Raw genomic sequence first — 25,048 nt, forward strand, 5'->3', positions numbered from 1 at the left:
CTTAAAGACGCAAAAATCTATCACTGCAATTTATCATACTTCAGGACAACCTTGAAAAAGTTGGACAGCAGTCCCAGAAAAGCCCCTACCAAATGCCAGAGATGTTATGCTTTTGTCTCCAGACAAAAGATCAGCTACAAGAGCAGGCCATGCATCATGATGTATTTTGTCAATGTCCACAAATCCAGATAACTCTTGCAAGGCCTGGAAACAACATTGCAAACTGCCATTTATGTACATAGCTCAGTCAGAAAACAAGATGGATAACATTGTGATAGCCAGAGGCTTCACCTGCTTTCCAAGCCTGGCCGTGATCCCTGCTTGAGGTGAAGATTTCCTCTCAAGAGCAATTCTCCACGTTATTAGATCCTGGCGCGTCACTGGACTGCAATGTAAACTTACGTATTTGAAACCACTACTTACTTTTTCTGTACACACTCCTTTAAGCCTATGATAGGCCTAGAATGACTAGAAGATGGCCATAGTTTCAATTAATACTCCCATTCTTGGACTTTTCCTGATAACTACAAGTACTTTCTGACACTTCATAAAGAGCTCGCTCAAGTTACCTGTCTGGAGAAAAATAGGAAGCATAGTTCTCATGTGTAGCCAGGCCTACTGCTTTTCCAGCATCCTGGTCATCTATTAAAAGCCTGCTAGAGATCATCCCTGCTTCAGCTAAGCCTGTAAAGATGGGACTTTAAATTGTCTGTTAGAAACTTATTCAATTGTGAGACTAATACACATTTGCTTGAGTTGAGGTACACAGAATAAACCTTGGATGAAAGGAAAGTCTGGATCTTCAGGCTGCACATCATCAAATGCAAGCTTGGAAGCATTCTCAATGTACATAGCTGGATAGACTTTCTGAGCTGGATTCCTGTGCTTTCCAGTAGTTTCAATGAAGACAATTGTTGCCACAAGATCTACCACTATGGCTTTTCACAAAGCTTGAAATCAAGAGCAAAATTAAGGCTTGACGTGCCTGAGTACCTGGAGAGAATGGCACTAGCTGCAATCAACCAACGAGCATACTCTCTTCTCGTGCATATCCCCCCTGGTTCAACACCTGCTTCAACTACCTGTTGAGATCAAACCAATGAAAACTATATCCATATGTAGGAGAACAGCAGCAGTTAAAATAGGTTGTGAATACAAGCCATAGCTTTATTGAATGCATGTGAATCCATGACCAACACTAGCATTTTCTCCCTTGATACCATGCATCCAGTTCAAAATTCACCACAAAATTACGAATCTCAGCTCCACAACCAAGAGTGGTGCATTTGAAAGACATGCTACATTGTCCAAAGGCTCTGCTTATGACAACTAACAGCAAACGACCACCAAAAAAAAAGAACATAAAAAGGGAGTCTGAAAGGAAGACCTGGTGGTTTCAGCCAAATAGGTATTTGGTGTCACACATTTACACAAATTGACCGAAGCAATGACACTATCTATGTTCTGCTTAGTCCTACGTGGACAAAACGTATTGAAGAGGTAACACACCACATCTGGAAATGACTACTGCAGTAGTCTATGGTGTTCACGCATTTATGATAATTATGGTGCTCTGATATTCCCTTTGATTTTAAAATCATTGATGGGTGAGTGTAGTGTCTGTCCTGTCTTCTCCACACCCTCCTCTTTCTACTTCCTCTAGCCACACTGGTCCAGTTACAGTCTACCCAGCACTGAGATGTTCACAAGTATGCCCTAAAATGCAGTACACAGGTTAGAAATTACCCCCTTCTTGTTCACTGACATTAAATCAGCACAAGTTCAAATGATTCAGAGAGGCAGAATGTGTACATGCATAAAGAGAACATCCCAAACATACACTCAGACAATCTGTGTGCAGACACTTACCTTCAACATCTGCAGTGCTGCCAGGACTTGTGATTGCATGTGGTCATTTTGAGCAGGCACAAGTAGTCTTCCCAAGTCTTTTGGTAGAACAGCTGACGGAGTGGAAGGAGCAATTAAAGCAGTATAGACAGTTTTCCCCCCAGAGTTTGAGGCAGCAAACTGACCAACATAATTGCCCGCTGTTTCCCAAATATCAACAGAGTCCTTGTTTGGACAATCATCAATACCAGTAAGCACACCTTGTGAGCTTTCCTCATCAGTATTCATTATTTGTTTGTCATCATTAGCCAGGTTCTGTTGGCTGACTGGTTCTGCACCAGAAGTAGCATCGAACAGATCTGTTGTGTTTGCTGATGCCTCACTTTCTAAGAAGAGATTTGACATCTGGTGCTTCTCCAAGTTCGCATTATGTGTATCAGTTGGCAAGACTAAAGAGTCAGAAGGAGAAGATAAGGCCTCAGGAACTGCATCACTATCATCGCAATCTGCGACTATATGAACTGTTGCCAATTTTTCTAATTCACCATTTGTGTCTGTCTCTGCATTAGCCTGGTCTAGATTATTACCATCACTTTCATTTTCATCAGGAGTATTAAAAGCAGACTCTGTGGCTGAAGCAGAAGCATCTATATGGTCCTGCATGTTGCTACTGTGCCCATGGACATCCTGAATCACAGGACTAGTGTCATCCTTATTACCTGTATCAAGAAGACTGTCATCTGATAATGGTCCATCTTGCTTCATGTTTGTTGTTTTTTCACTCTCCAACACACCCGATAAATCAGTACTTTTTTCATTTGTTGGTGATGCAGCAGAAGAAATAATTTGCTCTTTTGCAGGAGGATTAACTGTAACACCTGTTGAGGCACGCAGACACATTTATATGCAGTGTAAATTATAAAAGAATTATCAAAATGACCATTAAAAGTATAACACATTTTCTACCAGCCATATGGCCATTTATGAATCACAGAGACACAGATCCCTGCAATCTGCATTTCAACTTTGCACTCCAGGTTTTCAGTTTCTTAATGATTATTGGCATTCGCTTTTGCATGCCAGATTTTAATTAAGATTTGAAGTTTAAATTTTCATTTTTTATGCTGCACAGCTTTTGGCAAAGGCAGATCCTTGATGATGCCAATTTCAAAAAGCAACTTCCTTTCTGGGATCCTCAGACTAAGGCTGTTCTTTTCTAGACCAAAATGTTCAGGTTCTGGTTGAGTTACAAATGGAGTATTTTGGGCAGGATTGAGTAGGCGATTCGTTAGCAACTCATTCATGGAGATGTTATGGGTGGTGTTGAGCTAAAAATGCATTAGCTTCACTTAAACAGCCCCAAAACATGCTTAATTAAGGAAGAAACCTTGTTTATTTGAGAAGAAATGCATTCCTAGAGAGTGTATGTATCCCATAAGCACAAACCCACTTGGGAAGACCCAAACTTTCTATGAATAGGTATGCTGCCCTCCATTCAGCCCTATTTGTTCGATGTAAAGGTGTAAAGCCCCTTCGGTTGTAAACTCCTGCGTGTATAAACTTACGGGTGTGAACACACCCTTTACTTGTACCCTAACATATAAATACATTTTTATTCTTTGTGTACTGTGCAACACATTGGCACACTCTAACACAATTCTCTGAGCTCTCTGCTCTGTATCTCTGCTCACTCCGAGCTCACATTCTGGTCAGCACTCAAGTGCAACAAACTGGTATCAGAGCTGAATGGTTCACGTAGGCCACAAGCAGTAGTCACCAGTTGCAAGCTCAACGGGACAGCAACAGTTGTCAGATCCAGGTGACAAGCAGGAGAGAAACAGGCGAGCAGACACGCGAGAAGCAGGCAAGTCGACGGGGTCCGTGACATGAGACTGAGGCTGCACGTGGCGGGGACTGCTCGTGATGTGAGGCAAGCAATCAATGGGGACCAGCGTGACGGGCACCAGGCGTAACTGGCCAGGCAACAGGCCTGCTGCGTGACGGGCGACAGGGTGCTGCGTGTGTTGACCGGCCGTCACACGACGTGGCTGCATGGACGACGGGCAGGTCAACAGCCCAGTTTTTTTTTTTTAAATGAGAAATTTTTCAATCTGATTTATTTCCCCTCATGTGGGTGTTCATGCAAGCAAGCACAGAGCACAAATCTGTGCCAATTTACTCCTTAAAATTTGGGGCTTTTCCCAGATTTGGTGCCTCACATATTTCAGTGATTCCTGATCTACAAATTGCAAACATTGAATGCAGGGATCTCAGAGATTTTGGGAATTTTCAAATGCAAGTGAAATTTTTTGCTTGACTAAGTCAATTTCTTGGAAATTTGTGCACTCCTCGACCCCGAAATTTGGGGCTTTTGCAAAATTTTGACAAACTTTGACAATTTTGCCAATTTTATGGTCTCGGGTTTATGTAATGATGCAATCGGTTCAAATTTGCCAGTAAAATTTTGGGGGTTTTGCTGAAATTTGAGAATTTTGGCAAAAATGATGTCTGAAATGTACATTGGAAACATTGCTGATGCAATCTTGGCGCTGTAAGCAATGAGATTCATTTCCACTTATGAAATATTGAAGAAATTGCAGAGAATCTTACTTTCTTTTGTGTATCAGAAGTACTTGGTTACATATGTATGCAGTACATATGTTGGGCAGCTTCCATTGAGTTGATGTATTGCTGAACAGTCATTTTGCAACAGTCTTACTAATCATTTGCAGATCTAGGATTATTGTAGATGTACTTTTGGTGATACTGCTAAAGTGGGAGTCACCTGGCAGTGATGTATGCTTTGAGTATGTGCTGAAATTTCAGTTATACTGCTGAAAGTCATCAATCCTACTGCTGTACTTTTTTTTTTTTGGTACATTGCTGAACAATGGTTGCAAATGCTTCAAGCAGCAGTGACACAAAATCCCTCTAATTTGATGGCACTGGTTTTGACTTGTGGAAGGACAAAATGCAAGGCATTTTGTTTCTAAAAGATTGTGATGATGCTCTTTTGGAAGTCAAGCCTGCAGCTATGACAGATGAGGATTGGACTAGACTCAACAAGAAGGCCATTACATACATTAAAATGGTTGTATCTGATGGTGTACTTGCAGACATTAAGCATCTTGATACAGCTTATGCAATATGGAAAAAGTTGATGAACACTTCTGAAAATACAACTCCAGTAAATCAAGTTCACCTTATGTGCAAGCTTGTAAACATGGAGTTGGATGAGTCTAAGCCTGCATCGGAGCATCTGAGTGCTTTCAAAGGGATTTTGAGCCAATTATAGGACTCTAGTTTGCAGCCCTTCAATGATAAATTGAAGGCCATTTTCTTGTTGATGACTCTGCCTGATAGTTGGGAGTCTTTGGTTGTTTCATTGAGCAACAATCCTGCTTTAACCTTCGATGGTGTTAGGGGCTCTATTCTCAATGAGGAGATTAGAAGAAAGTCCAGTGGAGAAAGTAGTGGTTCAGCTTATCATCTGAGAGGCAGGTCCGAAAAGAGGGGTAATGCAAGAAATAAAGGAAAAAGCAAGAGTAAAAGCAAGGACAAACAGTAGGATGTCACTTGCTATCAATGTGGACGTAAAGGGCATAAAAAGCCCGATTGTCCCTACTACAAGAAAGAGCAAGAAAGAAAGAAACAACAAGGAAAGAAAAAGAAGGATGACAAGAAAGATGATGACAGCTCTCCCTCAAAAGAAGTTGCAAAAGCAAATGTTGCATCTAGTGTGGTTATTGAAGAACTCTCTGACAATGGAGAGATACTTGTTGCAACCTCATGTAATGATGCAGATATTATGGCACCAGCAGGTGATATACACATCACTAAAAAGGAGGTGATTAATGCCTTACTTTCAACCCATGATGGGTTGTCTCAGTCATGGATAGTGGACAGCGATGCCTCCTTTCATGTCACTCCCTCTTTGGAGTCATTTTCTGAATACTCTTCAGGTTGTCTAGGCAAAGTTTACTTAGGCAACAATTATACATGTGAAATAGAGGGTGTGGGGTACCATTCACTTGGCCCTTGAAAATGGTCAAGAGTTGATTTTGCATGATGTCAGATATGTACCTGGCATAAAGAAAAGTCTACTATCAGTTGGGCAGCTTGATGCAAGAGGGTATTTTACCACCTTTGGTGGTGGATCTTGGAAGGTCCATAGGGGCTCTATACCGATTGTTAAAGGTAGCAAAAAGGAGACTTTGTACAATTTGCAATGTAAAGCATTACCAAGCAAGTTTTTGGCTATGGCTGAAGTTCATTCACAGATGGAACTTCGGCACAAAAGACTTGGTCATATGAGCCAGAAAGGCCTTTAAGTTCTCTCCTCTTCAAGGAGATTTGATGTAAAAGGCTCTAGACTTGACTTTTGTAATGATTGCATATAAGGAAAACATATAAAGTCTCCTTATTACTCTGGTGTTGTTAAGAAGTCCAATGCTCTTGACTTAGTATATTTAGATGTGTGCACTATGCATGTTAATTCATATGAAAGTGCATGATACTTTGTCACTTTTATTGATAATTTCAGTAGAAAGTCATGGGTGTATGTACTAAAGAGCAAAAAGGAAGTGTTTGATGCTTTTAAAAGGTTTCATGCCTTTGTTACCATACAAAAAGGGCTTAAGTTAAAAGCTATAAGAACGGATAATGGAGGGGAGTATATCTCTCATGAGTTTAAAAGATTTTGTGAGACGCATGGCATTAAGAGAGAGTTGACAGCCCCTTACAACCCTGCATCAAATGGCGTGGCTAAAAGATATAATCGCACACTTTGTGAGAGAGTCAGATGCATCTGGTCCACAACTAATCTCCCACAGCAGTTTTGGGGAGAGGCTCTTAAAACTGCAGTTCATGTGTGCAATCGCTCTCCCAATCGTGCGTTGAAAAATGGCATTCCTGAAGAGGTTTGGTCTGGCAAACCTGCTTCATATAACCATTTGTGTGTCTTTGTGTGTGATGCTTTTGTGCATATTCCTGTAAATCATAGAATTAAACTAGACATGAAATCCATCAAGGACATCTTTATGGGATATGGAGATGAGGGAGAGATGGGATATAAAGTTTGGCTTCCTCAGGATAGGAAGATAGTACGCAGCCGAGACATAGTATTCAATGAGGCAAAGTTGATGAAAAATACTACAGATGGTGACCTTGACAAAAAGAAGGTCAAGTTTCAGCATGAACAGCCAACCATTCAGCAACCATTAGCTGAAGATATTGTCCCTTTTGATGCTGAAAATGAGCAGCAACCTATCGTGCTATAGCCAGAAGACAATGGACAGCAAATTGATGCACATGATGGATTAGGACAGCAAGAAGAATATGCTGAAAACAGGTTACAGCAGCAAGAAAATGCTGAAAAGCCACCAGTTGATGGTGTGCACATACCTGAGGAAGTAGGCCCATTGCCTATCAACACAGATCATTGGGTAAGAATGTCTACACGGGTCAGAAGGCAGCCATAGAGGTTTCAGCCATCTTTGGATTGCATTTTATTGATTGATGAAGGTGAGCCTTTGACATTTAAAGAGACACAGTCATGTGAAAACAAGAAAAAGTAGGAGCTTGCTATGCAGGGAGAGATGAAATCTCTATATGTGAATAACACATGGGAGCTTGTACCTTTGCCCAAGGATAGAGAAGCTATTCCTAACAAATGGGTTTATAAGGTGCAATGTATTGATGGGAAGCCCAAATACAAGGCACATTTGGTTGCTAAGGGCTATACACAGAAGGAAGGCATAGACTTCCAAGAGGTTTTCTCACCGGTGGTGAAGATGACTACGCTCTATGTTTTGTCTGCTCTCATTGCATCCTTGGATTTAGAGTTGGATAAGATGGATGTGAAGACTGCTTTTCTTCATAGTGACCTGGATGAAGAGCTGTACATGAAACAGCGCGAAGGTTTTGTTATTATAGTCTGTAAGCTGAAATGCAGCTTATATAGGCTGAAAAAGGATCCTAGACAGTGGTATAAAAACTTTGATATCTTTATGCTCAACCATGGATTCAAACGCAGTCATGCAGATCACTGCTTATACACTAAAAGGGTTGATGATGGAAGCCTTGTTGTGCTGGTTTTATATGTGGATGACATGCTGATTGCTGGACAGCATAAGAGTACTTTACATACACTTAAAAGGCAGCTGAGTCCAGCCTTCTCAATGAAAGATTTGGGACCAGCTGAACACATTTTGGGCATGCACATTAAAAGAGATAGAGGACAGCACTTGTTGTTTCTCTCACAAGACAAGTACATCAGTAAAGTACTTGACAGATTTAATATAGCTGATGCTAAGTCTCTTGGTGTACCTTTACCACCATATACAAAGCTTAGCAAAGCTGATTGCCCAAAAGATGATGCAACTGCTACTACGATGAAAGGCATACCTTATGCATCAGCTTGTGGTTCTTTGATGTATGACATGGTTGCAACTCATCTAGACATTGCCCATGCAATGGGAGTTGTTAATAGATTCATGTCTAACCCTAGCAAACCACATTGGGAAGCAGTGAAATGTATCTTTAGATACTTAAAAGGTACACAAAACAAATGTTTATGCTATGGAAAGGGTACACTAGAGCTGCAGGGGTTTTGTGATTCGGACATGGCAAGAGATCTTGACACTAGAAAGTCTACCAATGGGTATGTATTTACTTTGGCTCGTGGAGCTATTTCTTGGTGTTCAAGGTTGCAGAAAATTATAGCACTAAGTACTACAGAGGCTGAATATATTTCAGCCACAGAAGCTTCCAAGGAAGTTATTTCTCTTGGCCGTTTGGTCAAGGATTTTGGTCTTTCTTCCCGCACTCCAATGCTTGGTTGTGATAGTCAGAGTGTAGTATGTCTGGCTAAAAATTCCATGTTTCATGCTCGTACCAAACACATAGATGTTCGGTATCATTTTATTCGACAGGTTATTGTCACAGTGACTAAGGTCAAAACCCAAGATAACCTTGCAGATGTTCTCACTAAAAGTCTTGCAAAGGCTCAGCATGAGCATTGCATTCGACTAGTGGGAGTTGGATAGTTTACAGGCACCACTTTGGGCCTTTAAGTGGGAGGTTGTTGGGTGTAAAGGTGTAAAGCCCCTTCGGGTGTAAACTCCTGCGTGTATAAACTTACGGGTGTGAACACACCCTTATTTTTATTATTTGTGTACCATGCAACAAATTGATACTCTAACACGATTCTCTGAGCTCTCTGCTCACTACGAGCTCGCATTCTGGTCAGCACTCAAGTGCAACACTAATCTCGTTTCTGCAAATTTCAAGTGTTGGACACTCAAGTGTTGGACACACAAACAGGGTGATGTCCTCCACAAACAGGGTGTCCAACTACGAGCTCGCATTCTGGTCAGCACTCAAGTCCAAGCTGTCCATTGTAGTCTTCACTCATCTGGCGCTTGTTTCCAACCCTCCGTCATCAGTCTGCTGCTATTTCCAACCAAGTGACTACTTCCATCATCCAGCTGTCGTACAGCCTACCACATTAGCATATTGTTGCGTTTGCAAGCCCTAGCTGCCACCCTCCAGATTTTCTCTCTCCTCCAACTGTTGCCATCATCTCCTCAGCCTGTCATCGCTGTTGTTTTCTCTCTCCTGCAGCCTGCATTTTCTATTTTCTCTCTCTTGCAGCCTGTGTTTGCTTTTTTCTCTCTCCTCACCTGCGCTTTAGTCTTTCTCTCTCCTCCACTACCGTCTACATCAAATCCAACCTTCCTTGGCTGCATTTGTTGGGAATAAAGGCTCACCGTGCCTTTTACAATGTTCGGGTGTGAACGCACCCCATAGTTGCCTTCATATTTCGTACGGACAGGTTCGTACGATACGAACCGTGCAGTATATATCCGTACGAATTCATACGTTATTTTGGGCCTGTTTCAGCCACATCGCCTGTACGTCTTACGCCCCGCATCACGTGTTTCTTGCACCCTCGCTTTTACTCCACCTGCCTGCGTGGCACTTTTTGGGGGGTGGGAAGCCTTGGATACCTCACCCCACCCCCTTTTCCAGCCATACACTCCCCTCCCCAACCCTCTTTGGGTTCCTTCTAGCTGGCAGCCCTCTCTTTGACCGTTGACTCCTCTTTGACTATTTGAACTTTGACCCTTCTCTCATCTACAAAAGGTGCTCCTCTCCTCCATGCTTCCATACCAATTCAGCAAGCACTTGTGACTTACCATTCTCATCTTTCTCTCTTGGATCTTGATTCTTAAATGGACTTGTGATTTGTCATTCTCGAATCTCACCTCCCATCCCCTCTTTCCCGCACCGGGGCACCCTATCGAAGCATTTGCCATTCTCAAATCTCATCTCCCATCCCCTCTATCCCGCACCCTGTCAAAGCATTTGCCATTCTCATTTCCCATCCCCTCTCTCTCACTCTTGCTCTTTCAACTTTACCCCAACCCTCCGGCCCTCAACTTTCAAGAGTCCAGACTCAAGCATCTCTCTCTCTCTCTCTCTCTCTCTCTCTCTCTCTCTCTCTCTCAGGCCTCTTTATCCATCATCGGCATGATGACTCATGAGAAGCACGAGGCCTTCAATTTGCATGCGATCCATATGGAGAGGGACACAAAGAAGTCCAACTCCCACCATTGGACATGCAAGTATTGCGGGAAGCAATATATAAGTGGTGCAACTCAGCTTCTCCAACATCTTTCCAAGATGGCGGGGCAAGTTGCTCCATGCAAGGAGATCCCTCAAAACATTGCGGAGGAGATTCTCGCCAAGATGAGAGGGGGATCCATAAGAGGAGGAAGTAGCTTATCGGCACCAACTCCTATACCTACTAACGAGGAAGCATCCAATGTAGGCGTATCTTCAACCGATGCAGGAGAGGCCTCTACCATTGGTGGTGGGGGCTCCACATCCGCATCTAGCTCCAATAAAAGACAAAGAGTGGAGGCTCATGCGGTGTCGGAGAGACAATTGTCTCTCTCTCAAGCTCTAGGTCATCTGCGTGGATCGGTTGTCTTTCTTAGAGAAAGGCAAAGACTTGCGGACATTGAAATTGCACGCACAGTGATTGAGTGCAATCTTGCATTCAATGTTCTAAAGCAAGAGCAATGGAAGAAGATGGTAAAAGCCATTGCCAATGTGGGTCCATGTGAAGGATGGACTGGTGTCACATACAACGACATGAGGACGAGAAAGATTGATGAAGAGAAAGAGAGGATTGATAGATCCCTTGATCCTATTCGGGCTGTATGGATAAAATATGGTTGCTCCATTCTCACCGACGGATGGAGTGATCACAAGAAACGGGGCATCATCAACATACTCGTCTCATGTCCACTCGGCACTTACTTTTTACGGGCCGTAGATACCAGCAAGAGGGGGAGAAAAACGACGGGCACATTCATCTACCGCCACATTTGACAAGCTATCATTGAGGTATACGTTGCAATTTTCGTTTTAAATTTGTTTCACTTTCTTTCATTATGATAATAATAAATATCATGATTCATAATTGAAATTTGATTTATACATAACTATTAACTTGTAACTTGCAAATTGTGGTTGTAGGTGGGCCCCTAAAATGTGGTGCAAGTTGTTACCGACAGTGCATCGGATTGTCGGTGCATGGGCTGTTTGCCTGAGGCCGAGTTCCCTACGATTGTGTGGACTCCATGTGCAAGTCATTGTTTGGACTTGCTTATGGAAGACATTGGGAAGCTCAAGTGGGTAAAGAGGCTGGTCCGCAAAGCTATATCAATTGTCGCATTCTTCACGGTAAAGGTAAAGGTGCTTGCGATGTATCGTGAGCATAGCACACTGGAGTTGAAGAAGCCTTCTTCAACTCGCTTTGCTTACATGTGGTTATTGTTGGAGCGCCTTTATGAGGTGCAGTCCGCCTTGCACCAAACAGTGGTGTCCACTCTATGGAATGAGTGAGATGAGCATGAGACAAAGGAGACCAAAGCCATGCAACGCTTATGCCTTAATGAGCAGTTTTGGGAAAAAGTCCGTGCCATTGTCATTGTCATGACTCCCTTTTATAGGCTGTTACGTATGAGTGATTGCAAGGGGTCCACCATGGGCCTTCTCGTTCACTTCTTTAGAGCGGCATTGGCAGAGGCTTGTGCTTGTACAATGATCACAGAGACACGGCATGCATATGTTTTAGAGATAGCAAAGAGGATATGGGCGTGGATGCATAAGCCCATCCATGGTTTTGCCACATTGGTACATCCGGCCTACAAGTCACCGGCGGTCATGGATGATAGAGAGTTCCGTTCAGACCAACTTGCTTATTTGACTCGTGTGGTCCCTATGGATGACCACAATGCAGTGCTAGAGGAGCTAGGATGCTATGCAAATTAGAGAGGGCATGTGGCTTTTGCTTCTCCCACTTATTGGAGGAGAGAGTCACTTGTGAAGCCTTTATTTTGGTGGCAAAACTTTGGATACGCACTAGAGACCCTTCAAACCTTAGCCATGAAGATCCTTGCCCAGGATTGCTCTTCGTGTGCATGTGAGAGAAACTGGAGTGCCTATTCTCTCATTCACACAAAGATTCGTAATCAGCTTAGCACACGACAGTTAGAGCGGCTAGTCTATTGCCGCACTAACTTACATATGATGAGGGCTATGATGAGCATGGGTAGTCCGAAGTAGTTAAAGTTTAAACACTTAACCATAACATTTAAAATTTGTAGTTTTAACTTTTAAACTTTGAACTTTGAAGTTTAAACTTTATACTTTACGATTTAGACTTTAGCATTTACAACGATCAATCTTACGTGCATCACTGCATTGTGTAGGTGAATGTTGATACATTCAAGTTGATGGGCGACACTCTTCTGAGTATACATAAGGAGGTGGACGAGGAGGAGAAAATGATTTTTGCAGAGCTCTATAGAGAGCTTATAGCAACAAATACTCATTACGCTCACAGTCAGCGTGCTCGTGGGCGAGGAGTTCGAGTAGCTGGTAGCAGGGGCATGGTCATTCGACGCCCTCCGTCATCGAGGAGGGGTGGTTCGAGTGGCTTGCAGACATATGTAAGGCGGGGCTCTAGTAGCTCACATCTTGTGGCTCATGATGACATACCCTCCTTGCCTACACAGCCGCCACCTAAGGAGCCATCATTTGATGATGATGGTAACCTCATCAGTGAGAATGAGTATGAGTATGTCTCATCATCAAATGCCGAGGAGTCATATTCAGACTCTCTTGATGAGCACTCCAATGGTTCTAATGATGATGATGATGATGATGATGATGATAGTGATGCCTCATCATAGATTCATATAACATGGGTCTCTCTTTTTTTTTATATCAAATATACTAGATTGTAGTTATATCGCATGTTTTGCGTAGCCCATGCGACCGCGATGGTCACCCTCATGTATTCATCTTATTCTGTAATGAAATGGCTATTTCCACTTTAAACATATATTCTATGATATATCATTTAATGATTTGTGATTTTTGTTATTTAAAAAATCATCTTAATTTTTTTTCATACTAATATCGTACCGTATCTTATAAAATCATAAGATACCAATTAGTATCGTATTTTATCATACCGTACCGTATTGTACCTTTCGTATCTGACAACTATGACGCACCCTTACACTCTTATACTTCATATATTATCAAAACCTAAAAAGTGGTACACTCATCTTTGTACCGAACATCATGTGTGTCATGCTCACTCCTCTCTATTGCTCTCTACTCTCTATGCAATATCTGACGCGCTCACCCTCAACTCACTCAGTCCAGATCCGTCAGGCTCCAACAAACTGGTATCATAGCCAGTGACGGGGCGTCAAGGTACGGGACAAGCGAGCAGAAGTTGTGGCCTGCAGGTGTCGCAAGCGAGCAAGAGTTACAGGTGTCGCAATGCGTAGTAGTGTTGTCGCAGAAGTTGCAGGTGTCGCAGTGCATGTCAGTGCTGTCGCAGGAGTGCAAGTGTCATACGGCACGCAACAAGTCGACAAGGGATCAAGCAATTGACGACGCGCAACCAAGCACGGACTGTGAACCGGCGATTCTGAACCTGCAGAATAGCAAGCTGTTAATGCAAATTTGCAGGCTAAACAACCAACAAATCTTGACCATTGGATCCGTACGTCAACCAAAGTGCAAAAATAGCCAAATAGGTTCGTTCCTGATGTAAACTATGTGGCTGATTATGTCATGTTAACAGATTGTGGTGAACTGTCATGCTTCTAGGAAGCAATGGACACACAGGATAGTAAAAAATGGCATAAAGCAATGCTATCAGAGATGGAATCCCTCATGAAGAATGGCACTTGGGATTTGGTGCATTTGCCAAAAGGACAAAAAGTGATACCCTACAAATGGGTTTACAAAATGAAAGTCACTTCTGGTTCTTTGCCAAAGTACAAGGCACACTTGGTTGCTAAAGGGTACAAGCAAGAACATGGAATTGATTTTGATGAAATCTTTTCTCTTGGAGTCGACCATCTTGGGCTTGGTTGTATCTAAAGACATGGAACTCATACAAATGGATGTAAAAACCGCCTTCTTACATGGTGCTCTGCATGAGGAGATTTATATGCAGCAGCCTGAAGGTTTTGTTGCAAAGGGAAAAGAGCACATGGTATGTAAACTCAACAAGAGTTTGTATGCACCCTTACGTGCCCTAAGCATAAATACATTTTATTCTTTGCGTACCAATACATTGTTGGTACACTCAGATCGAATCGTACTTTCACTCTTCTCTCTCTCTCACCAACCATCACACTCTCACACTCACTTCTCAAACTTCTGCACATTGACAGCTACACTCCAACAACTGGTATCAAAGCATATGGCTTCATGCGCTTCCCGAGACCACCAAAAGGAGACGAGTAGTGGGCAGCTCACAAGCGACTTGCTGCATGGTGACCAGGACAATCCGGTTGTTGAACGTGACGATAGGGGACTAGGCGTGCAGCGACGGGGCAGTGCGACGTGACCAATCAATCGGGTGCAAGCAAATGAAGCGGGCAGCTAATGAGTGCCATGCGACACGGGCCATACGGCACAATGCGCAATTGATAGGCACGACAGCCGACGAGAGCCACACGGCTAAATAAGCGCCATCAATCCTGATGGGTCAACGGACGCATCATTCCCTTTTTCTTTTCATCAAAAACTATTTTTTTAATCCTTTTTTGAAATTCCTTCATCTAACCGAGGTTCACGCATTGGAGGCACAAATCTCAGATTTAAGCAAATTCAAGCCCGAAAATTTGGGGCTTTTCTCGGATTTGATCTTGTCCATGCCTGGCAATGACACTCAAGTCAAAATTTGTAGACTTTGCGTGTGCTAACCTCAATCAAATTGGGGATTTTACCAAATTTGTCAGAATTTTACTCTTTTGAGTAAAATTTCTTAACATTGGATCCTATAAAATTGGGGCTTTTCATGTATTGATAAAATTTTGCTCAGCTAGGTCAATTTGGCTGACATTTATGCAATTTTGGACCTGAAAATTTGGGGGTTTGTGCAGAATTTGGTAAATTCCTGCATTTTTTGCCCGTATGGTGGCCGGTTCATGTACAAACAGCAGAGATTTATTTCTGGTTGAGGAAGAACAGAAGTGTGTTTGCTGGTTCAGCTTATGCTTTTGCATTTCAAGGGCATTTACTCTTGTATTCGAGATAAAATGGCTACAACTTCTTCTAGTTCAGACATCAAAGTTTGATGGAAATCAAACGGTTTGATGGTCATGGCTTTGACCTTTGGAAAAACCGTATGCAAGGCATATTGTTCCTAAAGGATTGTGAGGATGCTTTGCAAGAAGATAAACCCGCACTAATGTCTGATGCAGATTGGGCCAGAGTCAACAAAAAGGTTGTGGCTTACATTAAGATGGGTGTCACTGATGACATCTTGACAAACATTAAGGGTTTAGATTCAGGTTACGCAATATGGGAGAAGCTGAAAACTACCTATGAGATCACCACACCTGTTAATCATGTGCATTTAATGCACAAGTTGGTGAATATGTGACTGGATGAGTCAAAGCCTACAAATGAGCACTTGAGTGCATTTACAGGCATTTTAAATCAGCTCAAGGATGCAAATTTGGACTTTGATGATAAGTTGAGGACGATCTTTTTTATCATGACACTGCCTAATTCTTGGGAGACCTTGGTGCTTTCTCTCCGCAATAACCCCAATCTCTTATATGATGGAGTGAGGGGTTCAATCTTAAATGAAGAAATTAGATGTATGTCTAGTGGAGAATGCAACAACTCAGCTTATAATGTAAGAGGCAGGGCTTAAATGAAAAATGTAAATGCAGAACAGAGAAACAGGAGCAAGAGCAAAGGAAATGAAAAGAGTGACATTACTTGCTATCACTGTGATCGGAAGGGCCACAAGAAACCTGATTGCATATATTACAAAAAGGAACAAGAGAGAAAGAAGAATGCAGGAGATAAGAAAAAGGAGGAGGATAAGACATGCATTTGAGGCAGCCAAAGGCAAGGAAAAGGTAAATGTGGCCTCTAGTGTAGTCGTAGAGGAGCTTTCGAATACCGAGGTTGATGTATTACGTGCAATTGATTATGATGCCCTTGTATGTCTCATGCAAGATATGCAGATTATCAAGGCTGATGTGATTGATGCACTTTTGTCAATTGATGATGGTGTCACTCAGACTTGAATTGTAGACTCTAGTGCCTCTTTCCATGTAACTCCTTGCTTGGAGTGTTTTGCTATGCTCAATGCAAGCAGTTATGGAAAGATGTATCTTGGAAATAACCATGCTTACAGCATTGATGGGATTGACACTATACACTTAGCTTGTGTTGAAAGATGTCAGATATGTGTCTGGCATTAAAAAGAGTTTACTATCTATTGGTCAGCTTCACTTGCATGGCTACACCACACTGTTTGGTGGTGGTTTGTGGAAAGTGAAAAAGGGTTCCATGCTGATTGCAAAAGGAACCAAGAAGGGCACTTCGTATTGTTTGCACTGTAAAGCCTTGAATGGCAAATTTCTTGCAGTTGATGAAATTTGCAGTCACTTGGAGTCATGGCATAAGAGATTAGGCCATATAAGCCAGAAAGGACTTGATGTCCTTACCTCTCTGAAGAGGGTTGATGGAAAAGGCTCTAAGCTTGACTTTCGTAATGAGTGTTAGTTTGGAAAGCAAATAAAAATTTCATTTTACTCTGATGTCTCTCGTAAGTCCAATGTATTGGACTTAGTGCATTTCGATGTAGATAGTATGCCTGTGAAATCATTGGGTGGTGCTGCATATTTTGTCTCCTTTATTGATGATTGTTCCAAAAAGATTTAAATATACCTATTGAAAAAGAAAGTGAAGTGTTTGCTGTTTTAAAAACTTTTCTAGCATTTGTGACCACTCAGACAAGTAGAAAGCTGAAATGCTTGAGAACTGATAATGGGGGTGAAGGTGCTGTACAGCATGAACAGCATGCTTAAAATGGCTTACAACAGCCAATAAATGTTGAAAATGACATACCTCCAAATGTAGACCGAGTTCCTAAAAATGTAGATCATTGGATACGTAGGTCTACACGCGTAAGAAGGCAACCACATAGGTATGACCCCTCCATATAAAGAGGCCAAGTCATGCAAATTCAGCAGTAAGTGGGAGCTAGCTATGCAATAAGAGATTAAATCTTTGTATACTAATGATACTTGGGATCTTGTGTCGTTGCCCAAAGGAAGGGAGCCTCTTCCAAACAAATGGGTTTACAAAGTAAATACAGTCGATGGGAAACCCAAGTACAAGGCAAGACTAGTTGCCAAAGGGTATGCACAGAAGGAAGGGATTGACTTCCAAGAGGTCTTCTCACCTGTTGTGAAAATGACCGCTCTACGTGTGCTTTTTTCTCACTGTTGTATTAGACTTAGAGCTGTACCAGATGGATGTGAAAACAGCTTTTCTGCATGGTGACATTGATGAGGAAATCTACATGAAACAACCCGAGGGCTTTGTAGTTCCTGGAAAAGAACAGATGGTGTGTAAGCTAAAACGAAACCTATATGGGCTAAAGAAAGCACCATGGCAATGGTACAAAAACTTTGACACTTTTATGCTATCTCATGGGTTTACACACAACCATGCAAATCATTGCTTGTACATGAAACAGGATACAGATGGCAGCCCCATAATCCTTGTTTTGTATGTGGATGATATGTTGCTAGCTGGGAAAAGAAAGACTAGCTTGGATGCTCTCAAAAATCAGCTGAAATCAGCTTTCTCCATGAAAGATTTGGGGAATGCAGAGCATATTTTGGGTATAAGAATTCGCAGAGATAGAATGCAGAAATTGTTGTTTTTAACTCAAGAAAAGTACACATTGAAAAGGTACGGGACAGATTTAACATAGTTGAAGCTAAGCCTTTTGGAGTACCCTTATCTCCTTATCTTAAGCTTAGTAAAGCCAACAGCCCAAAAGATGACGTGGAAGCAAATGCTATGACGGGAGTCCCTTATGCATCAGCTTCTGGCTCTCTTATGTATGCTATGGTTGCTACTCGTCCAGACATTGCTCATGTAGTGGGAGTTGTTAGCACGTTTATGTCAAATCCTAGCAAAACACATCGGGAGGCTGTCAAGTGTATTCTTCAATACCTCAAGGGTACACAAACAAAGTGTATTTGCTATGGGTAGGGTGCACTTAGTTTGCAGGGTTATTGTGATACAAACATGGCAGGTGACTTGGACACTCATAGATCCACCAACGGGTATGTCTTTTCAGTTGCTGGTGGGGCTGTTTCTTGGTGTTCCAGGTTGCAGAACATCGTCGCACTGAGTACCACTCAAGCTGAATACATATCAGCTACTGAAGCTTCTAAGGAAGCTATATGGTTGAGTAGGCTTGCAGAGGATCTCAGCATGTTTTTGGGATGTGATAGCCACAGTGTTGTGTATCTAGCCAAGAATGCCATGTATCATTCACACACAAAGCATATAGATGTGTAATATCAGTTCATCAAACAGATTCTAGAAGATGGTCTAATCACATTGACCAAGATCAAAACATATGACAACCCTGTAGATGTTCTCATTAAAAGTCTAAGCAAAGCTCAGTATGAGCATTGCATACGACTAGTGGGAGTTGGTTAGATGTTCACTTCGGACCTTTAAGTGGGAGGTTGTTGGGATAAAGGCCCGTTTAACCTGTGTGTATAGTACACACACACACATTATTTAGTTGTACATGTGAATGCACCCTTACATGCCCTAAGTATAAATACATTTTGTTCTTTGTGTACCAATACATTGTTGGTACACTCATATCGAATCGTACTTTCACTCTTCTCTCTCTCTCACCAGCCGTCAAACTCTCACGCTCACTTCTCGAACTTCTGCACATTGACAGCTAAGCTCCAACATTTATATGGGTTGAAGCAGGCACCATGAGAATGGTATCACAAATTTGATACATTCATGCAATCTCAAGGATTTCATCGTTCTCAAGTTGATCACTGCTTATACACCAAGAAGGCAACAAATGGCAGCCTTATTCTCTTGGTTTTGTATGTGGATGACATGCTGATTGCAAGCAAGGATGTTCATGCCTTGAATGAGGACTCCTTGAAGCAGAGTTTACACAATAGCTTCGATATGAAAGATGTTGGTGAGGCCAATCACATTCTTGGCATGTGTATACTCAGAGACAAATTAAAGGGTCTTCTTTATCTATCACAACAGGAGTATATCACGAAAGTTCTACAGTGTTTCAATATGGAGGGGGGGAAAGCCATTAGTGTACCATTGCCTCCATATGTGAAACTTAGTGCAGATGACAACCCTACATCAAATGATGGAAAGGCTGAAATGGCCAAGATACCCTATGCTTCAGCTGTCGGTAGCTTGATGTATGCTATGATTGCTATACGTCCCGACATTGCATTTGCGGTGGGAGTGGTTAGCAGATACATGGCATATCCTGGCAAAAAGCATTGGGAAACAGTGAAGGGTATCATGAGATACCTTAAGGGCACAAGGATTTGCATATCTATTTTGGTAAGCAGAAATCATTTGTTGTTGGGTTCATGGATGCAGACTATATTGGCCATCTTGACTGCAGGAAGTCTACTTCAGGATATGTGTTCATGTTCATAGGAGGAGCAGTCTCTTGGATATCTAGGCTGCAAAAGTGTGTCGCATTGTCTACTACAAAGGTGGCTGCCACTAAGGCATGCAAAGAGGCTTTATGGCTTTCACATCTGGTAAGAGAGCTTGGTATTACATAGGTTCCTATCCTCCGCTGTGACAGTCAGAGTGTTATCATGCTAGCACAGAATCCTGTCTTTCACGCAAAGACAAAGCACATACAGGTGAAGTATCACTTTATCAGGGATGTACTTGACAGCAAGGGCATTGAGCTTGTCAAGATACATACAGATGATAACCCTGCAAACCTTCTCACGAAGGGTCTTCTAACCAAGCAGTTTGCTCATTGCCACCAGATGATGGGGATTGGATAGTATATGTGTCTTTCAGCTTTGTACATACTTAGACTTAGCTGATTCTTTTCTCTACCTTCAAGCACATTGCCTTTAAGTGGGAGGTTGTTGGGAATAAAGGCTCACTGTGCCTTTTACAAGGTTCGAGTGTGAATGCACCCTTACACTCTTGTACTTTATATATTATCAAAACCTAAAAAGTGGTACACTCATCTTTGCACCAAATATCAAGTGTGTCGTGCTCACTCTTCTCTCTACTGCTCTCTACTCTTTGTGCAATATCTGATGTGCTCACCCTCAACTCACTCAGTCCAGATCCATCAGGCTCCAACAGCATTTTCTGTTGTTCAACATCCAAAGGCTGCCTTGCTGCGATTAGTGATCCGTTTGGAGTACGACACACTTTCCAACTCATTGCCCCTACCCTGATCCTTGAGATACAAGAGTTCGAGGTACAGTATTTATTCACTGCATAGTTTGTTGCATGAGCATTGTATATTCAATAGTTATATCATTTCATCCATCCTCTATGCTCATTGTCTCTGAGTTACCCTAACCCTAACTGTGTTCTATCAGTCTATACTTTGTCATACGATGTTATGTGTTTCTGTGTTAGGGTATTTTCTTCACATGGTATCAAAGCCGAGTTCTCTGAGAGAAACCTAGGCCTTGATCTAAAAGCTCTACATAAGAAGCAAGAACAACACAAGGGCAGATGACTTCGAACACTACTTCCGTACCACTTCTCACATCCGAGCTAAATCCATCAAGGAACGACTCAGAGTGGGCCTCACAACTTGCTTCACAAGCTCCCAATATGGTCGGATAGACATTGGACTACCATGGAGTTCCAAGACCTTACGAGATTACTACAACAACTAAGTACGATCTCATTTTGATGCATGGAGTCCAACAACAAATAGAAGGTAAGTCTAAATTTCACCCTTTATATTCGGTGCACCAATCTACTGACCATGCAGGAAGGGCGGAATCTCCACTTAGGACTGGCCATCCGCAAGTGAAAACTAGCATAGAGTACACTCCATTGTCTTCATACTTATTCTCTCCAATGCCAGGTATGTCTACGATTTCAGATTCTATTAATGATGATTCCCCTTCTCCTATTGGTATGAATGATTTTCATGATAAGAACATATGCAAAACAATTTCTGGTTTATGAGTAATGAGGAAGATAGATATTTCCTTATGAACTCAAGACTAGGTAAGCAGTTGAAACAAGAAACTGTGAGTACTCCTTCCCCTTCTTTTCCTTCAAACAATTTTGTTTTCAAAGGTCAAAATGAAGTAGGTGCATCTTCTTCATCATCATTTCAATTTAATGCATTTAACGGACAAAAGGAACCTACATTATTTCACACATCTACACCTATCACAAATCCATCGAATCTCTCTCCCATCCCACCCTCTTATTCCGCTACCACCTCCTTTCAATCTCCATTAAGTGCACCACATGTTGCATCTCATGTAGGATCACATATGTTTTCATTCACCACACCAAGGAGTTCTTCAGACTTAGGCACAGTTGTTAGGACCTCATCTCTTCCTCAGTCGGGTGATATTCCACATTTTGCTCACACTTTCAGGATCATTCTTCCGCCAAGCATGCATTCAATGACAAGACTCGTTTTAACGGATCAAACTTTACAACTTGGTCAAACTTGATGAGCCATGTCCTTGACGCACAGAACCTATGGGATCTTGTGCAGGGGTTGGAACCCCAACCCGATCCCGCACTTGTTCCATACGAGGTCATCCGCTCATGAAAGGCCAGGAATGCCTCCGCTATTGTCGAGCTAATGCAAGGCTTATTGCCTGAATTTCATTCTCAACTTCAACATTTCGACTTAGCACTAGAGTGATGGGCATACTTGACTAACCATTATGCGGCTCAGGATAGGACCCATCAAATAAATCTTGACCATGGGCTTCAAAACTTCAAAATCTCTAACTGAGATGACTTGAAAGTCAAGTTGACTAAGTATCGGTGTCTCCTTGCTGAATTCTCCTCTACAGGGACTCCCAAGTCCTCTGACGATTAGATCACATTGTTTATTAACAAGCTGCCACGTAAATACTTCAATTTTGTGCAACAAGTGGTTTCTCTGCCCAATTTATCCACATTCTATGAATTTGAGTGACAGTTATTACGTTATGTACGATTGTCCAATGAGTTTCATATGAAAATTTTCTCAGAGGGAACTCTTGTTGCTCATTCTAAAAAGGGGTAGCAAGAAAAGGGTAAACAAAATCAAAACTTCAAATCAAAATAAAAAATAAGCGGGGGAATCACAAGGAAACTCACAGTCTCAACTCAAACTCGGGTGGTAGAATGTACTTAAAAAGAATAGGTATTGTCAGCATTGTCGAAAGGCTAGCCATTTTGACGATGAGTGTCGATCAAACGCAAGAGGCACAACACCAAAACCCAAGTCACGAACCCCCGCCCCTCAATCGGGCGACTGCTGTCGACGGAGATAGGGTGATGGCAAGGGGCAGTGGACAGATCAGACTCACACCGCCACCAATCAGCCATCTCAGTCAACAACATTCTCAACTCTAAAGGGCTTGTCTGACTAGTCTACAAAGGCCCACATCATCTCCGTAGAGACATCTGATGCAAGTCTCGTCTACATCTGTGAGTTGCCTCCCAAAGAGGTTACCGCAGAGGCTCACTCATCATAGCCGCGCACATCAATACCTATTTGGATTGTGGACAAGGAAGCTACACATCACATGACTCCTATAGAGGATATCTTCCGTACCCAAGTCCCTGCAACTGGGCGGGTCTGAGTAGGAAACAACTCCTCAATCAAGATCTAGGCTCAAGGTTGCGTCAGTTTTGCCACTAACAAGGATCTAGATCTGGCTTCGTTGGACAATGTATATCATGTCCCTCAGCTTGGGGTGAAATTAGTATCTGTTCAGCAACTTTGTCGGTTGGGGCAAGCACTTTTCTTTACAGCAACCACGATCAAGGTCCTTGACCCTAAGACTGGTTTAATGATTGCTCGCGGTGAGGCAAAGCCTAATGGCCTATACAACATGGCCCATTTCTTACTAAGCCGACAGTCTAGGGCTCCATGTTTCATAGCTTCTAGGTATTAGCCACATCTCGAAAGCCTACCAACAATGAGTGTCTTTGGCATTTCCACCTAGGTCATCTTGGCTATGACTCTCTTTATGAGTTGTCTCGCCGTGAGACGGTTGCGGGTCTTTCTCGCTTGAAGCTAGCTCGAGATGTTTACAAAGCATGTCAGCTTGAGAAGCAGCACCGTATCCCATTCCCTCAGTAGTCTACACATAGAGTTGAGGTGCCTCTTAGATTGATTCATGTTGATTTGTGATCCTACATCCACTGCCGCATTGAACAACGCATTGTACTTTTTTATAGTGGATGATCATTCGAGATACATGTGGGTGTACTTTCTCAAGCATAAATCTGATACTTTCACATATTTCTCTGCTTGGGTGCTACTAGTTTATAACCAAATGGGTCGTCGTGTTGGTTGCATGAGTGATAGCGATGGTGAGTTCATCTCCCACGAGTTTTCTGAGTTTCTATAGCAACATGGCATTTCTCGCCCTCTACTGACTCCCCTTCTCAAAATGGAGTCGTAGAGCGTAAGAACCAGACAGTCATGAAAATGGCACGCTCTATGCTATTCGCAGCAGAGCTCTCAAAATGGAGTCGTAGACCGTAAGAACTCGTCAATCATGAAAATGGCACGCTCTATGTTGTTCGCAACAAAGCTCCCTCAACACCTTTGGATTGAGGCTACTAACACTACGATATACATACATCCTTAACCGCGCCCGACTGTGGCTCTTCCTCAAAAGACCCTGTACGAGGCATTCTTTGGCTCTCGGCCAATCATATCCCACTTCAGCGTCTTTAGGTCTATTGTAGGGAAACTTCTTTGGTTAATTCATACTATGCCAGACTTAGCTTACTCAATCAATATTTCACAACACCTAGGATGTCACATTGGATTGCATGTCTTCGTGTGTTGCATTATTTACGTGTACTTATTCTTATGGTCTCACTAATAATTCCGATATGTGTTTGCAGGGGTACACTGATTCTGATTGGGCAGAAGATCCTAACACCCAACGTTCCCATGGTGGCTACCTCTTCACCTTCGCTACGGCTCCCATTCCTTAGTCCAGTCGCAAGCAAGAGATGGTAGCAGCTTCCCTTGGCCGAGGCTGAGTATGGGGCTCTCTTCGATGGCACCACCGAGACCATCTACCTGAGGAGCTTACTGACAACACTTCATTTCCCTTGTGACTCTCCCACCATTGTCTACGACAACCAGAGTGCCATTGGCCTTACGGACAATCTGCTCATCACACCATGGATGCGGCATGTGGGAGTCCACTTTCACTTTTCCAGAGAGCAAGTTGAGCTAAGCATTATCTGCCTAGAGTTTGTGCCTTCATCAAATGACTTTGTAAATATTTTGACCAAAGCGGTCAACCGCCCGATTCTTCAGTACCTTCTACCCAAGATCCGCTTGGGTACACCCTGCCCTACTTCTTCAGATTAACGGGGAGAGAGTGCTTCTCTCTTGCTTTTCCTTCCAGTTTGAGAGGGCACAGCTACTTCTCTTGACAATGACAATGATGATGCTTACAATTTTTAGACATTCATTCATTATTTCTTTCTTTTATATTGTACTTGTGGACATTTGTAACTTCATCCGCACTATCAAGATGACATGATTGTAAAAGGACACTTGGGCAAG

General features: G+C 42.5%; 1 protein-coding gene and 1 pseudogene across 2 annotated transcripts in view; one reads left to right on the top strand and one right to left on the bottom strand.

Moving 5' to 3' along the window:
- The window catches only part of LOC148027167 (uncharacterized), a 44,435-nt gene that overhangs the window by 1,860 nt on the left and 17,527 nt on the right, over nucleotides 1–25,048 (bottom strand). For both annotated transcript variants that reach the window (XM_087691710.1, XM_087691711.1), the window contains 6 exons: nucleotides 1,870–2,726; nucleotides 994–1,082; nucleotides 777–880; nucleotides 570–684; nucleotides 292–385; nucleotides 90–204 (listed from right to left, as the gene is read on the bottom strand). In XM_087691710.1, coding sequence (XP_087547836.1) covers nucleotides 90–204; nucleotides 292–385; nucleotides 570–684; nucleotides 777–880; nucleotides 994–1,082; nucleotides 1,870–2,726 — 1,374 coding nt within the window. The remainder of the gene's footprint in view (nucleotides 1–89; nucleotides 205–291; nucleotides 386–569; nucleotides 685–776; nucleotides 881–993; nucleotides 1,083–1,869; nucleotides 2,727–25,048) is intronic.
- Nucleotides 10,384–11,406, top strand: LOC148027168 (uncharacterized; annotated as a pseudogene).

Source organism: Lygodium microphyllum, chromosome 13, assembly GCF_053477565.2.
Source record: "Lygodium microphyllum isolate KBCC chromosome 13, Lygodium_microphyllum_v1.1.10, whole genome shotgun sequence".
Taxonomy (NCBI): Eukaryota; Viridiplantae; Streptophyta; class Polypodiopsida; order Schizaeales; family Lygodiaceae; genus Lygodium; species Lygodium microphyllum.